The sequence below is a fragment of the Lactuca saligna genome, chromosome 9 (genome assembly GCF_052625555.1).
Source record: "Lactuca saligna cultivar CGN05327 chromosome 9, ASM5262555v1, whole genome shotgun sequence".
Classification (NCBI taxonomy): Eukaryota; Viridiplantae; Streptophyta; class Magnoliopsida; order Asterales; family Asteraceae; genus Lactuca; species Lactuca saligna.
The window spans coordinates 24,577,765-24,595,307 of NC_136425.1; the positions used below are offsets into that span (position 1 = coordinate 24,577,765).

The 17,543-nt window shown below is 38.4% G+C and overlaps 1 protein-coding gene across 5 annotated transcripts; it reads right to left on the minus strand.

Moving 5' to 3' along the window:
- Window positions 1-8,639: 8,639 nt before the first annotated feature.
- Window positions 8,640-13,881, minus strand: LOC145017832 (uncharacterized). 5 transcript variants are annotated; one of them, XM_078975788.1, is made up of 10 exons: window positions 13,725-13,881; window positions 13,508-13,568; window positions 13,308-13,395; window positions 10,746-11,282; window positions 10,521-10,631; window positions 10,229-10,313; window positions 9,697-10,041; window positions 9,536-9,605; window positions 9,282-9,450; window positions 8,640-8,867 (listed from the first exon to the last, which is right to left on the minus strand). In XM_078975788.1, the coding sequence occupies exons 4-7, from the start codon at window positions 10,758-10,760 to the stop codon at window positions 9,926-9,928; spliced, it is 327 nt and encodes a 108-aa protein (XP_078831914.1). In that variant the 5' UTR covers window positions 10,761-11,282; window positions 13,308-13,395; window positions 13,508-13,568; window positions 13,725-13,881; the 3' UTR covers window positions 8,640-8,867; window positions 9,282-9,450; window positions 9,536-9,605; window positions 9,697-9,925. The 5 variants fall into 5 exon arrangements, with proteins under 5 accessions (XP_078831914.1, XP_078831915.1, XP_078831916.1 ...); XM_078975789.1 differs by lacking the exon at window positions 13,725-13,881 and having other exon boundaries at window positions 10,746-10,923; window positions 11,133-11,282; window positions 13,508-13,631; XM_078975790.1 differs by lacking the exon at window positions 13,725-13,881 and having other exon boundaries at window positions 9,697-9,737; window positions 9,893-10,041; window positions 13,508-13,631.
- Window positions 13,882-17,543: the final 3,662 nt, after the last annotated feature.

The window sequence follows — 17,543 nt, forward strand, 5'->3', positions numbered from 1 at the left end:
GGATTGAATGTTCAAATATGGTTGTTTTATGAATATTAAGTGAATTATGTTTTATAATAATTGAAAATTTTGTTTTGAAATTTACGGTATTACAACAAATATTAGGATTATATAGTATTTGTAGAAAATCTTAATATAAAATTTATCGTTAAGCGATAAATTAAAAATTAAAAATTAAAAATTACTTTGGATAAGTAATCTTAATGAAAGTTGTGGTAGTCGTGATGATAATTCCATGGATATAAAGAACACCAAAATCTGTCATCGTATGAGGAAGTTATGATTTAACTAAGTTTCAGGTTCAAACCGATTCAACAAGATGCGTCGTAAAAAGTGAAATGGAGATAAGTAGCATCTTAGCCCAAGTGATCTAAACAAAATTTGTGGTGCTCATCAATAGGAACTAGTCAATATAAAGAATGTCAAAATTTGACTTCATCTGAGGAAGTTATAATTTTTCAAAATTTCAAGTACAACAAAGTATATTAGTGTGTGACATAGAAACCAAAATCAAAATCAGTTGATTGTTAGCCGAAACAATCTAAATAAAATTTGTATTACTCTTCAATATGAAGTCGAAAATATAGAGAACGTTGAAAACAGAGCTCGTATGAAGAAATTATGTTTTTCGCGGCATTATTTATAGTCCAAGCCTTCTTGGACTGTAAAATGAAAAAAATAAATTAAAATTAACCGATGGAGTCTAAATAAAAGTTATAGTAGTCATAAATATCTAGACGTTGATATAAAGACCGTCAAAAATGGAGCTCGTATGTGAAAGTTATGAATTTACAAAATAATTAAATTCTGACGAATGAGGAAGCGACACGTGGCACCACCAGAGGGTGACACATGTCACTATCTTAGCCCCCTTTCTTCCCCATGGAAATGCATGCGATTTTGCCATGTAGACATGATGTGGCACGCCCTTCTATTTTGGCTATATATTTGAGTGTTTTATTGTTCATTTGTTGCTCAAACTTCTTCCAATCACTCTCAAACTTTGCCGAGGCCCCAGGGCCCAAACCTAGTGGTTCTTAAATGTTAGTAGCAAAGATATGTAACATCAAAGAGCTTCAAGAAATGTAGCTTTTGGTTTCGAAGTTCTTCCTGCATAATGTCGAATTTTTTTGTCAATCAACCTGTTGGTTGAGTTATGAATCATGTGCTTTAAGTATAGCTTATATTTATGTTTATAATCGTTATTACAAACTTATAAACAAGATCTATCAGTAATAAAAGTCATTATACTAACTGATCTACTTATGGGAATGATGATAAGGTAAGATTAGTGAGGTGCTTAAAGTGGAATTTTCAAATAGTATATCTTTATATGTCAAACGGATCCTACCTCCGATACGATCTTATCTGGTTGTTTCTTATCAGCTATGTGTCAGAGTTTCGTTTGGGATTATTGATAAATATGATAAAAACTTATAACAATTAAACTTTATAAATATGAATAGTAAGGCTTATTAATATTCGTATTTAGGCCGTTTTAAAGGGAAATCTAAAGCGCCAGTCAAGGATCTGACTTTCCCATGAAGTAGACCGCTAGGTGGGGCCCGCTGGCTATTATAGGCCACTATAGGGGTTATTGTAAGACCATGGAAGGAACCACATCCTTCACTTAGTTTGAGGCATACCCATATTTCTTTTTTTAGGCGCTCCTTTGTTCAGGCATAAGGGCTCTTAGATCCATATTTATGTTTAGACTTGTTTAACTTCCCTTGTTGGGTGAGGTCTGTGTTATCTTGGGTGAGACCCATGTGCGGGGCTTTAGGCTCGTGTGTATGTTATCTTGGGTGAGACCCGTGGGTAAGGACCATTTATGTATTATCTTTTGTGAGACTTGTTGGCAAGGTGCGTTTATATGTTTGTTAGGCTTTTGTTTGGTGTTTACTTTTGCGTCTGAGTGTGAGATTGTCAGCTATGACAGTTGATCGTAAATTCCTTTCTCTAGTTATCAATAACTTGAAATGAGGCTAGGGGAGGATTTGGTTAGATAAGATCTATGATTTTTTGGTCAGCATGGTTGACGTATAGGGTGGCTTTGTCTGCCTGGAAGTCAGACATGATCTTGGAGTCTATAAATTATGGATGAGGAGGTTAACTCTTCTTGATGTGGTTACTTGTGATATGTTGGTGTTCGTCCTTTAGTGGGTCGTGTATTTCTCACTAAGGATTGAATTGAACTTTGATTCGGAAGACAGTGTTTGCTTATAGCATCTTTCAAGTGGTACAACAGATGAGGATTCGACCATCAGAGGGTTCCAGTCGGGTTTGGCGTATGCATCTGATTTTGGAAATCATTGTGATTGTATTTATAGATTCCGACATTCAAGATGGCACTGGTTTGTACAGAAGGGAGTAGACTTAGAAAAACCCACAAGAGGTTTAGAGGATGTTTTAAGAGTAGCTTGTAAGGACAAATTTCGAGGTCGAAATCTAATTTAAGTGGGGGAGAGTTGTAACATTTTGTCTCAGAAAATTCTCATTTCAGACTTTTGAATGTCTCAATAAATTAAGATAAGTATGATTTAAGTGAAAAGTAATTGGATAAAATTGTGAAGCTCGTCAATACCTTCATGATATAAAGATCACCAAAATCGCAGTTGAAATGAAAAAGTTATGATTATTTGACATTGAAGTTGAAAACTGGAAAATCATAAGTTTTTTGCAAAAAGAACAGAGCACCATGTATACACATGACAAACTTTTGGCCTAGTAGGCTGCACGTTTTTAGTGTTTTGGGAGTATTTAAGTGCCATTAACCCTTAGGGTGTGTCATGTCTTAGCCTCCTTCACCATTGAACGAATTCTAGAGAAACCATAACTCTTTCTCTTCCTCATTTTGAGCCTTAGAATCATTTTGGGAGATCAAGTTTCTTTTTGAAGCATTGAAATAAGGAGAAAGTGTAGATCCAACAAGTTGATATCTTTCTTGGACCATTGTGAGTATAAAGCTTCAAGGTTTCCTCTTCATTTTCTAGATCTTCTTACTTGTCTACGTTATGCACTTTTGGCCCCATTTTGGTGATGAGCTTCGAGTTAAGGTGACTCTAGATCCTTCTAAGTTTATAGAAGTATGTTTTGGACCATTTTAGTCTATAAAGTTGGCATCTTGGAGCTTGTTCTCTTGGCTATGCAAAGTATGTTGCCTTTTGGTGTATTAAAGTCTAGATCTTATAAGTTGTGGCATTATTATGGATAAAGTTGGAAACTTTATCCATCTTAGCATCATGTTGTTTCACATCTGAAAGTTGGAGGCTTAGACTTAATAGATTAAGTTGTTAAAAGTGCATTTTTGGACTTAAACTTTAGAACTTGTTTGTTTTGGAAAGTCTTAATGGATAAAGTTGGAAATATGATCATTTAGACCTTGTGGGAGTTTAGATATGTGATTTGGGGGATTGACTTAATGAATTAAGACATTTTTGTTGGATTAGGGTGTCTAAGTCAGTAACTAAATTGGTATGTTCTTGAAATAAAATCAAAGTCCTTTTTGGGTTGTCCTTAGAACTAGCAACTGAGAAGAATTGCGTCCGGAGAGAGAAGATAATTTATTAATGTATTATATGATTAATATATTAATTAGAAATAATTATAATTAATTTGGAATTAATTTTGGGATTAATAAAATTAATTAAAAGTATGGGGACTAAATGTGACATTGTTTAAAAGTTGAACAATGGAGAGCTTCCAGAACCTCCCACAAGGGGATGGTTTTGTGGAGGTCTTCTAAGGATTTTAGGTAGCCTTGGAGGATAAGTAAATGGATTGGATGCCTGCCTAATTTGAAATATTATTATTATATTCAAATTAGGGTTATCCAAGGATACCTCATTCACCTATAAATATCTCCTAAAGGTTTCATCTTTTCGACTACTTCTTCTAACCCTATCATAACCGGAAATCCACTACTCTCTCCTTTCTCCTTTTGTGTACTTGTTGCTAGGGTTTGGGTACAAACCATTAGAGGCATCATCTCTTTGGTGGTAGTCTTTCCAAGCTTTTTAACTACAAGGATTGGTGTGATTTGTTTGCAATAACAAATCAAAAGGTATGTAACCTTAAACCTTGAAAATTTTGAATTATACTATGGTTATGCTAGTTTAGTTGTTCATTGTATGTTGCTATCAAGGGGTATGCCATAGATCTTTTATAGGATTCATGTACCCTATTAATCGTTAATTGTTTTTTGCATTCTACATATTTGTTTTCTATAAAAACACAAAAGTTGTACCTATTGGATAAAGCCAAACAGCGACACGCTTTTCTTGGAGCGCAGGGTGCTTTCTAAACCTTCTCAGTTGCGCTTGTTTTATGCAACAACCTGATTTTCATACAATTTTTAAACTTTTATTTTCATAACCTCAGCCATAGTAAATATAAAAATCCCAATACATATCCATGTTATTTGAAAATTCATATTACAAAGAGCTAAATGTGAAAATGGCAGAGAATGCATGCCTCGTCATCAAGTCAGGCCCTTTCCCTTATCAATAGAAGTACCTGGAACATATAAATAAATTGTAAGCACAAGCTTAGTGAGTTTCTCAATCACATAAATCAGATAATCACATAATGTCATGCTCATACATATACATACAATTTGCCATGGACTCCCTCCATGGTCTTCAATGGAATGTCGTGGGCTACTCCCATCGTTTTATATCCTCATGCCATGGGCTCCCTCCATGGTCTTGAGAAGTGCCATGGGCTCCCCCATGGTCTTCGCATAAGCCCACAAGTAAATCAGATAACATACCATTTCCCATACAATACAAACATATCATATCAAATAATGGGCCGACCTTGGTGCCTTCGACCCATGAGTGTGGTGAGAAGACTCACCTTAATAATTGCATGAAAGATGAGTAGGTTGAGGCAAATATCCGCTCTACACAACCCTAAAACATAAACAATTTCCTTAATTGCAATACAACATGCCCCAAAACCCATAAAGGTCAAACTTGGTCAAAAACCAAGGTCAAAGGTCAAAGTTAACATCATGAGTTGACCTAACTCGCCGAGTTGTCTCTTCAACTCCTCGAGTTTCCCTAATGTCTGATCAGATTGCAAAATATCCCATCAACTTGTCGAGTTCACCAATGAACTCGCCGATTTGGCCAGAAATTCTGCCTCTTAATGCATTAAGCTGTTTCCAACAGATCCAAGGGCCCTAAACCTCAGATCTCTTCCAAAATGATTTCTAAAAGGGTAAATTTCCAACCGAACCCTTAAGAACCATCCAGAAGGGCGTCAAAATTAGACCCTAGGTTCTTTAAAGAGAGTCTTGAACCATTAAGCCCTATAACTCCCATATCAACCTCCCAAAACACATATCTGATGTCCCAAGGTAAGCAAAACACACAAAGTTTCCAACTTTATGTCTATGCATGCTAGAAATACCCTCTAAGGCTCATTTATGACTTCATAATGGACATATTGCATGTATGGGACATGGGGACCGATAAAGTTTTCAACTATAAGCTTCAAGAGGTCATGAAGGGGTCAGATCTAGCTTCACAACCCCTGGAATCGACATCTTTTTGACAACTCAACCAAAACCCCCCCAAAATCATGCTTAGACTTCAAATCATGAGATCTAGATGAATACATGACAAGGTGATGACTTTATACCTCAAAAATGTTGCCTTTGAAGAAGAGTTTCTAGATCTAAAGCTCCTCCTTCAAGCTAGATGTTCTCACCTTCAGGGTCCTTTCAAGAATCCCCAAAAACCACTCTTTTAAGCACACCACACTCAAGATGCAAGATGGAATATGAATCTAGGGTTTCTCTGGAAAGGGAGGCTAATAAAGAGGACATCCAAGAGGGTTTAAGTCCTTTATATAGTGTGCAAAACCCAAAAATTAGGGTTTCATATTTCGCCGTCAACTCTTCGAGTTGGGGTACCCTAACTCGTCGAGTTGGATCCTTAAACTCTGCGGCCAATAAGATTCCTACACAACGAGTTGGAGCTCCCCAACTCATTGAGTTCCAGCCAAAAACCTTAAAAAAATGATAAGAAATGAATAATACCTGGACCAAGCATTACAAATCTGCCCCACTTGAACTAGCCTTCGTCCTCGATGTTTGCTGATGCAAAAAGGTTCGGATAATGCTTCCTCATCTCGTCCTCCGGCTCCCAGGTCCATTCGGAGCCTCTTCGGTGCTACCATTGCACTTTTACTAGCTTCATTTCCCTGTTCCGGAGGGCTTTCGTTTCTCTTTCCAGAATCGCAATGGCCTTTTCCACATATTTCAGCAACTATGAAACGTGAAATGTACTATGGATTTGCCCGAGATCCTAAGGCAATTCCAACTGATACACAAGCTTTCCCACCCGGGAGATAATCCAAAAAGGGCCAATAAACCTAGGGCCCTACTTGCCCTGCCTCCTGAACCGAATAACACCCTTCCAGGGTGACACATTCATGAGTACCATATCCCCGACCTGAAATTCAAGGTCCAATCTGTGCCTATCCGCATATCTCTTTTGCCTGCTCTGTGTTGTTTGAAGCCTATCACGAACTCGTTGAATCATCTCGATCGTATTAAGTACTACTTTGGTACTCCCCATCACTCGATGTTCGACCTTCCCCTAGCAAACTGGAGTCCTGCATCTCCGACCATAAAGCGCCTCAAACAGGGGTCGGTCAATATTAGCATGATAACTATTGTTGTATGAGAACTTTGCTAGTGGAAGGTAAGTATCCCAACTCCCTCCGAAATCCAATACACATGCCCGAAGCTTATCCTCAAGCGTCTGGATCGTCCGCTCAATCTGACCATCAGTCTGGGGGTGATTAGCAGTGCTAAAATGCAACTGAGTTCCCAAATCCTCATGAAACTTCCTCCAAAACCTGGTGGTGAAACGAACATCGCGGTCCAAAACTACAGACACTAGCACCCTGTGCCTAACCACCACTTCCCGCACATAAATATCTACTAACTTCTCAACGAAAATACTCTCGAAGATCAGAATAAAATGAGCACTCTTGGTCAATCTGTCTACAATAACCCAGATGGAGTCCACACCCCGAGCCGTCCTAGGTAACTTCGTGATAAAATCTAGAGAAATTTCTTCCTATTTCCACATGGGAATAGGTAGCGACTGCATCTTGACGTGGGGCCTCTGATGCTCGGCTTTGACCTTCCTACAGGTCAAACACCGCTCAACAAACCATGCAATATCCCACTTCATGCATGGCCACCAATAACTCAATCTCAAGTCTTGATACATCTTCATGGTCCCCGGATGTATAGAAAACTTGGATTTATGTGCCTCCTCCAAGATCTTTTGCCTTACACCCCTAGAAGCCGGTACTCAAACTCTACCAAACTAGGTCAATAGACCCTGGTTGTCTTGAACAAAAAGTCGAATTTGTCCCTAAATCCTCTCCACCTTCCAGTTCTCCTTCTTTAGTCCCTCCACCTGAGCCTCCTTGATCATATCTAAAAGAGGTGAAATTACCTTCATCCTCTGGCAAACATCTCGGATTGGAGCACTCTCCACCTTACAGCTCAATGCATCGGCCATCATAGTGGCCTTCATGGGATGGCACAAAATCTCACAATCATAATCTTTTACTACATTGAGCCATCTTCTCTGTAGCATGTTCAAATTCTGTTGATCCATCAAATCCTTCAGACTCTTATGATCAGTGAAAATGGTGTACTGGACCTCATACAAGTAATGTCTCCAAATCTTGAGGGCAAACACCACTGCCCCTAATTCTAGGTCATGAGTGGGGTAATTTTCCTCATGAGACTTCAATTGCCTCGAAGCATAAGTAATAACATGCCCCCTCTGCATTAGAACTGCTCCTAATCCCAAAATAGAAGCATCACAATACACTACAAAGTCATCCAATCCATCGGGTAGTGCTAAAATTGGGGCCTCACATAATCTACGCCTCAAGGTCTCGAATGCCGACTGCTGATATAGACCCCACCGAAAGATCACATTTTTCTTGGTCAATGGGGTTAAGGGTATGATGATCTTGGAGAAATCCTGATAAATCTCCGATAGTACCCTGCTAGACCCAAGAAACTCCGGATCTCGGATGCGTTGTTTGGAACCTCCCAACGCATTATTGCCTCGATTTTGGCTTGATCGACCAAAATACCCTCTTGACACTACTAGAAAAACAGCCTTTTACGACGCTCATTGCGCGTTGTAAAAGGCTCAGACGACGCGCAAATGTGCGTCAAGGAAGGCCCTGTCATAAAGAGAGACGACACGCTTTTGCGCGTCGTCTATAGACGACGCGCATTTACGACGCTCATTTATGATGCGCAATTACGACGCGCGTTTACGACACGCAGTGCGTATCAAGGAAGGCCCTGTCATAAAGGAAAACGACACGCATTCGCGTGTTGTAACCTTAAGACGCGCATTTACGACTCGCATTGCGTATCATTAAAGCCCCTGTGAAGAAAGGCCATGTCATAAATGTAGATGACACACATTTTTGCGTATCATAATTTTAAATGTTTAAAAAAAATATTATTTATAGATTTACTAATTTTCAAATTAAATTTGCATTTAATGTCTCATAATAGAAATAAAATACCATATTCAAAAATACAATCCATTGCATAAAATTTAATGTCATACAATTCTATTTCTTACAATATATTAATTTTCATTCATCTAATCTACTGTGTTTCATACAAAAAATCTATTTCATGAGGCTTCTTCCATTTCCTTTATTAGCTGCTTCCATCATTAGTATATCTACAAAAAACTTGCGTTGCCTCAATAGCTCATCCACATCACCAAATATATCATGAGCTTCCTGTATTGCTCATGGGACTCACAAGCACCGACAATAATTTCATGTTCATAAAATATAACCTGTAAAAAAATATAGCAAGATATGATTGAAACATTTGTACAACTCTCTAAAAACTTTTAAGTGTCGAGATAGTTATGTTTATATCCAGAACCTTCTGTGTTGTTTACACAACAAAAAGGAGGGTAATTGTTTTTACTTTTGCCTTATCAAAACCCATTGCCACAAGCTTTTGGATCTCTTCATCCGATACAACACGTACTACTGCTGTGGCATCTGTATTTATCGCTCCCTACCTTAAATACAAACTAACTTTCAAAATACCAACCAAATGTGCCTTACTTTTTTTATTTACCCATAATACCAACTTCCTTCCATTTCTTTACTCATAATAGCAACGTACTTACAATTCTTTACACATTAAATAAATAGCAATATCAATTTTTTACATCACACATTGTAATAACTAATAATACCTTCTATCATTTCTTGTAGTTGCTTCCTGAGTTGAAGGATAAACAGGTCTATTGCCACTTTCCAAGAGTCTTGTTTGTAGGGTTGAGTTAGGAGAAGCATTGCTGGAGACTCTTTCTGTTTGGGTTGCACCTAGTGTCCTTCCACGTGCAGGAAACCTACTATTTTCTTCTGGATAATTTTAAAAATAATAAATAAATAAAATTAGGAGATTAAAAATGCAGCATTGCTACAACACTCAAATTTGACTGCTTACCTGAGGAGCCACCTCTCTCCTTGGCAACCATGAAGACAAGTTTGCCTACATATTCCTAGAAAGCATATCACTGGAAATTTTATAAATATATAAATATCAGAAATCAGATAGAAAACTGAGAATATTATAAATAAGGGGAAAAAAGATAGGGGACAAACCACCTGGATGATGTGTTACGAGTAGTAACCTGAAGGATCGCCACCTGTGCACATTATATATTTTCATATCTACCATCTTCTTCTTTGAAACATGATGTTTTTATGGCAATTCTGGAGTATATTATACGTTACTTTGACTTCTAAAAGTCAAAGTGTACCTTGAAAATGGAGTGAGTAAAAAGAAGTAGAAAGAACATACTTTTCACGCCTTGGTGCTTCTGCAATCATTGCATCAATGACAACATCTGCCATTGCAGAGCCCAATACTATTCTCTTCACTAAAGTTATTTGTTGCCAACTGCAGATGTTTATACTTGTAGTTGACTACCCCCTTGAACACTGGTCCATCTAAAATATCACATGGTTCACGTGAAAACATATGAAACTCAACATAATATTTCATATAAAAACTATATTTTAAGAAGTAGTATGTAATGCAACCGTTTTTAGCTACATTTATTTTAAATTCTTTCCATCGGATTAGTCAAATGCTAATACGTCAGATACACACATATGATATATATACATGAATTACCTTCTTTAGTCCTCTTAGACTCTACATCTTTTGCTATTCCATCATCTATTTGTTCAGTTTGAGTTTGTTTAGGAGTAATTTTAATCTGTAACAAATAAGAAATATAAAATGTAAAAAAAGATATTAAACTAAGTGTCCACACCAACAGCAGCACCACATGATAGAATTGGGCATCTCAAAGTCAAACATCAATTTTAACGTGGGAGGAGTCGGGAGAAAAAAAAAAAAAGGACAACTAGGTTAACAGTTAAAAATAAAGAAACAAGCCCTAGGGTTATAAAAAAATCCTAACCTTTCCAGAATCAATGCCATTTATAGGTACAAATTCAGATTTCCTTGAAACAAAAATGGGATTTCCATTAGCAGATTCAAGGAGACAGCCATCTTCTTCTGACACCTCAATCTGCCTTTCAATTTCCAAACAAGAGGGTTATAATTGTAAATTTGAACCAAGAAACTGTCAGATACTAAAAAGATAGAATAAAATAAAGATGATATTAACAATATGATAGTCCACCTGCAAATTATCCATGTTTCACCTGCATCCCCTTGAAATCCTTCAAGAACGATGTATTCCAATGTAGCATAGATATTAGTTTTGTGGAATCCAGCACATGCTCCTTTTAGAATCTTGATTTTCTACCCTGAATCCTAAGATTGTCCTTTCCGCATTACAGCTTTGTGAACCCTAACAACTGCAACCAAAACCAACATGAGTATTAGAAAATCAATGCCATGGAGTTGATTTTTTTAAGTTCTCAACATTGTTAGCTATGTGAAGCTCCTTGTTTGTAAAATTTACTATGAATACATGCTCATCAATTCCACAGTCGACTTCCTCATCATATTTTTCATGCATCTGGACATGCATAAATTCTAAAAAATGCATGATGTCATCCTTAACTATTACTAGGTCATGCCCTTCTTCAGTTGTTCTATCGCTTCATCTGCCAAACAATACCACACCCATTTGAAGTTGATGAGGAATCCAAGTACTCTCCTCATCTATACTTATTTCATCTATTGGCGGAGGACCAGTGCTTTCCTCAGATTTCTACAAAGACAAAAGTTGAACAACAATTAATGCATAGTATGTAAATGTGAATATTCTTTCTGTAGGTGTCTGTTGCTGCATTAACTCATTAATTTTACCAAAAAAAAATATTTTTTGTTTATTATGTAAATGTAAATTAACAGGTGAATGGTGGAAGAGAGGGTCGTCCAATTGGAGCATATGAGCTTGCCAAAGCTGTTGAACAATTGAGAGTTGGTGAAATTTTGCTCAACTGTATTGACTGTGATGGTAACTAATTATTCAATAATCAAACAACACACACCATATTTTTCTATTTTTTTATATTATTTGATTTTCAGGTCAAGGAAAAGGATTTGATATCGATCTGATAAAACTAATCTCAAATTTTAATCAAAGTTATGGACAAAATGTTAATCATGATTATACACGATAATGATTACTAAGGTGTTACCACATCTTTCCTGTAGTTCTTTTGCTTGTTGTTCAGTAAAAGACTGCAAAGAAAAAAAATTTGAAAACAATTTTGAGAGAAAATATAAATGTTATAAGGAGGAGAGGTTCATTTTTTGATGACCAGTCTAGTGGCGTGGCATCGGTGCTAGAATCTTGATTATAAGTTCATTTATGCATCTTTTTCTTGATTGTTGCAGATTGTATGTGATTTAAGTTACTTCTGAACTTTTGACCAAAGGGATGGACCACAAGTCATGGCCTTGGAAGAAAACATCTACAGAGAAAACAATGATTCCAGTTGACAGAGTAAACGTAGGGAGTGAAGATGAGGTAACATAAAAGCATACTTTTCTTACTCATTCATTCTCTTTTTACCCCATGCCCTTCAAAAGTATTTTAATATTCTAACCATGTTTAATTGCAAACAAATTTAACTAATACAGTGGAACCACAGACAAATTTGAAGCTTAAAGATGAAAATCTTTCAGCTGTTCAAGGTGGTGACTTGTAATTTGTAAATTGTACTTTATTTATAATCTTATTTCCATGAGTTTAATTATAATTGATTAAACTATATACAGGATGGGATAAAGCTGAATCATAAGTTTTAGCACTAAAACAAGAACTAGACAAAGCTACACAACAAAGAGAAGCATTAAATGAGTGTATGCTTCAACTTCGTTTTGCTCGTGAAGAAGAGGAAAAAAAGATACATGATGATTTAATGAAAACATCAAATGAACATGAAAAAAAGAAAGCTGAATTAAATAAGAAAGTTTCCAAACTAGAATTGGAAAACAGTCAATTAATTTACGCTCTTTCATCAAAGGAAAAGCTAATTAACGAACTACACTCAGTTAAAGCTCAATTAGATTATCATTTAATGTTGTTGGTTAACTGGAGTCAACTCAGAGAGAATGCTTCTTTAAGTTATGAAATCCGAGTTTTAGAAAAAGAACTTGAGATCAGAAACGAAGAGAGAGAATTTAACCGAAGAACATCTGACATGGCACATAAGCAATACCTAGGAAGTGTCAACAAGATCGCACAACTGGAAATAGAAGCACAAAGACTCCACTCACTTCTCCAAAAACGCTTACCTGGCCCTGCTGACGTGGAAAAGATGAAGAACGAAGTTGACCTTACAAGAAGAAAGTCAAACCCTTTTCCTATTGCATCAAAGATCACCTTCTTGATTGAGCAGTTGTGTTCGTTTGAAGAAGAGAATAGACTCCTTAAGGAGTTTCTCAACCAAAAGTCAAAAAGTCAACGGCCGTACCTGCCACGTCATCTGACATGGGTAGTGATGAAAAAAATACTTAAAACCAACCACTCTTGTGGCGTCGGTGCTAAGAGGAGATATATATTGTGTCTTGACCAGCAAAGATATGCCTTTATCTGTGGGACGTTCTTTTCTCATCTTCAGGGGCAATATGCTGAATTTCATCCTTCCCAGGACTAACATAAATATAAATATAATATAAGGAGGAGAGGTTCATTTTTTTATTAAAAAAATGAAAGACAAATATTGAAGAAGAAAATGAAAGATAATTGCTGAAGAACCATCTGAATGTAGAGCAAGAGACTCACGACTTTTGGATGTCGAAATCCAGTGATGTTGTTATCATGAAGAAGCTCATAGTCATCTTCATCAAGAACATAGTTCTTCTCCGATTCCCTTAAGATTCATGCAGCATAAAATAGAAAGGCAACCGTGCATTCACAACAAAAGGTAAGCTTGTCAAATTGATTTTTCACTACAAAAGGTAAGCTTGTCAAATTGATTTTACCTTTTCTTTCTTTTCTTCTTCTTTTGTCTCTCATCATCACTATCCACCCTGTCTTCTTCCTCTGCATCATGTTTGTCTTTATCAATATCATCCACTATAATCAAGGTCAAACAATTACAACATTTAACTGTTTCATTAATCATTTCAAAAATGGAGCTTCATTATAAATAAAATGAACATGTTATGGAACTAAATAAGATACTAAATGGACACTCACGGTCAGTAACCTTCAATGATCCAGGTGTGTCCACACCTAACCAAACCTATAAAGCCTCTCATGCAGACCTTCTTCCAACACTTGAAACACGAACATTAGCACATGTATAAACCCATATGCCAACAAGTTCAAACATGAAAAGATAGTCATCATAGAAACATAAACATCCATTTCCATTTTCAACTCCCTATGCCTAAACCCGTTTGCATCTCTACCTTAGTTTTTATGTTGTATCAGAGAGTGATTATTTATGCCATTGATGAATTAGTCAATTGTACTTTTTCTTGTTCATTGGGGAAATTTATCAAACAGGTGGTGTTCATAAAAAAAACAAAACAACTCTTCCCACAAATCAAGATTCATCAAAGACATAAAAAGCAAATAGTTTAGTAAGATAAATGGGACCAGGAAAAAGTAAAAATAAGCAGGTCGTAGGCTCGATATCAACAATTATGAACTGCATTAAACTAACCCTCAATTTCATAGTAAAAATCAAAATTCAAAACAAACATCATTCAACAGAATATGAAGAACATCTACTGAGATCGAGAGACACAAAGAGGAGAACAGGAGAACAGGCAAGATGAGTGCAAACTATTGTGCCAAAACTTACCAGCTAATGGAAATTGGCAACTCGATAACATAACAGAGGCCATCTGGAATAGTGGGGTGGTTAGAAAATTGATATCAAGATGGAAGCAGACAACCAACAAAAGAAGGGAATAAGAACAACAATTACCATACAAACTGATGATATTACCTGCGTAGGGTAAAAGAGCATAACGAAGAGAAGAGGCGGCATGTATGATGATACGATGAGTACAGAGACCACGATGGAGGCGTAAGAGCCTAAGACGATGACGGTGAGCAGAGCGATGCGATAGAGGGGCATTCGTGATAGAGAAAAGAAATAAGGATTCAGAATATCATACGACTAGGGAAGGAAGGATGTGAAAGCATAAAATCCAAGACCTAGGGTTCTGGTGGGTTTGCTAAAATTAAAGGTCCGAACGAATTATAAAACGGTGACAAGGTACACCAGAGCACCGGCGCCAACACTCTCGGAAATGTGGACTTTTCTAATTTTTTGGGTTTCTAATCCGAGGTCGATAGATGTTTTCAAACTAAAATTGGAGATTAGAGAGCCGAAGAAGAGAGAATCACAAAAGCGTGAAGTGCGGATTGAGCTTTTAAGGTTCAATGGCGGTGGCGTTAGCGATGGCTTAGGGTTTAGAGGGAGAAGGAAGGAGCGAACGAAGGGAGATACTGAGGAGAGAGGGTAGAAGCGGGTTCTTCAAAATTTTAGAATTCCACACAATTTCGTTTCCCCCTTTAAAAACGCGCGTTTAAGAAAAAAATATAAAGCGACATTTGAAGAGGACACCCATTTAAGATAAGCACCCTCAGTGTTTTTATTTTTTTTCTTTTCTGACACTAATTTCAAGGCACGTACAAATGCGTGACCTCTATCCTTCAAATTTTAGAAGAGATGACATTAATTTTAGGGCGAACGGTTTTACGTATCGTAAATCACTGCGTGTCATTGTTTGCGCGTCGTAAAAGGTTGTTTTTCTAGTAGTGTGATTAATGATGTGCCCCAAAAACTGCACCTTACGCAACCAAAAATCACATTTGGAGAATTTATCATATATCTTCTCCATTCTCAAGGTCTCCAATACCTATCTCAAATGCTGCTCGTGCTACTCCTTGGTCTTAGAATAGACCAAAATACCATTAATGAAGACTATCACAGACCGATCCAGCATCGGTCTACAAACCCAATTCATGAGATCCATGAATGCCGATGGAGCATTGGTGAGCCCGAATGGCATCGCCACAAACTCATAATGACCATAACGAGTCCTGAAGGCCATCTTCGGTATATTCTCATCTGGTGATATCCCAACCGAAGATCAATCTTGGAAAACCAAGATGCACCCTGGAGCTGATCAAACAAATCATCAATCCTCGGAGGCGGATAATGATTCTTCACCGTTAGGTTGTTCAGCTCCCGACAATCAATACACAATCTGTATGACCCATCCTTCGTCTTCACGAACAGATTGTTGCTCCCCACGGGGAACCGCTCGAGCGAATAAATCCTCGGTCTAGCAGCTCCTGAAGCTGTGCAGACAACTCCTGCATCTCAGGCGGAGCTAAACGGTATGGTGCTTTGGATATCGGAGCCATACCTGGCACTAAATCAATATGGAGCTCCACTTTCCTATCCATAGGTACCCTTGGAAACTACTAGGGAAATACATCGGGAATCTCTCTCACAAATGGAACGTTGCTCAAATTTGGTGTGGCCTCAACCCTCGTGTCGGAAACATAAGCTAAGAACCCATAATAACCCTGCTGTAGAAGCCTTCTAGCCCTCCCATCCGAACAGAGATCTGGACCATGCGAGACTCCATGAATAATAAGTTCTCCCCCACTTGCAGTTCAAACTCTCACTAGTTGACGCTCGTAGTCTATCATGTCCCCATTTGGCCCCAACCAATCCATCCCAGTGATCACCTTCAATCCCCGCAAAGGAATCAGAATCAAATCGATAGGAAAACTCTCTTCGCACACATTCAGAACGCTCCTCGGATAAACCCCCGTAGCACTCCTAGTGCGGTCATCCGTAATCTCCACCTCAAGTGGGGACTCCAAGGTCACCGGAGCATCCTGAAACTTCTTGCTGAGCGCAAGGGATACGAACGACAGGTAGCCCCCGAATCAAAGAGAACATGAGCCGATAAACCATTGACCAGAAAGGCCCCTATACAAAATCAAAATAACATAAGCATAACAATAAAATAAACAAGCCAGAAGAAATCACATGCTAGTCACGAAGTCTGGCGCTGATAGAGCCTCCGCATTAGTCAGTTGAAATGCATGGCCCTTCACTGCAGGAGCCTCTGCCTTGATCAGGCGGCCATCTATAATCCTCATCGCGGCAGGCGCAGGCGCCGCCACAGCTCCTCCTCCCCCTAACCAACCCCGTACAGTCGACCTTCTTATGACCGGTCTGGTTGCAGTAGAAACAAATCAATCCTTTCTTAGGGAAATCCCGACTAGCCACAAGCATAACAAACAGATCGCGCCGGTCGGTAGGCTCCACTGTGTGGCTCACTACACTTGGCACAACGGCCACGACCTTGCTGGCCCCCGTTTGGAGGATCAGAGGTCTTAGGCTTCTTGGCCTGACCTACTACTACCTGAATCTTCTCCGACTTCTGCTTCGTGCGGAGCTCCAACTCAATCTCTCGTTCCTGGACCTTCTCCACCATCTCTTTCAGGGTCTTGCATACCGAAAAACTCACAAACTCACGAATATCATCTCTCAGCATGGAATGATACATAGTCTTCTTCATCTCCTCATCCACAACGTAATGTGGAACCAAAAGTATCCTTTCCCGAAACTTGGTAGTGAGCTCCACCATAGTCTCGACAGTCTAATGTAAATCCTGGAACTTTCTAACCAAACGCTGCACCTCAATAGGTGGTGAAAACTCCCGATCAAGCCTCCTCACAAACCCCTCCCATGTCATCTCAGCTACCCTGACTGATCCCACCTCATGTGTCACCTCCTCCTACCAGTCTCGTGCCTGGTCCCTCATCATACAAGATGCGAACCCCACCTTGGCCACATCAAGGCAAAAACTCATGAGTTGGGCATTCTCCATGTCTACCACCCAACATCGGCTAGTGATGGCATCCCAGACCCGAAGAACTCAGGCGCTCCACACGCCTTGAACTCCCTAAACGAGGGAGCTCGGGCCCCAATCTGTCCTGAAACAATCTCGGCTCGGAAGGACCTGAGCTTCTTCT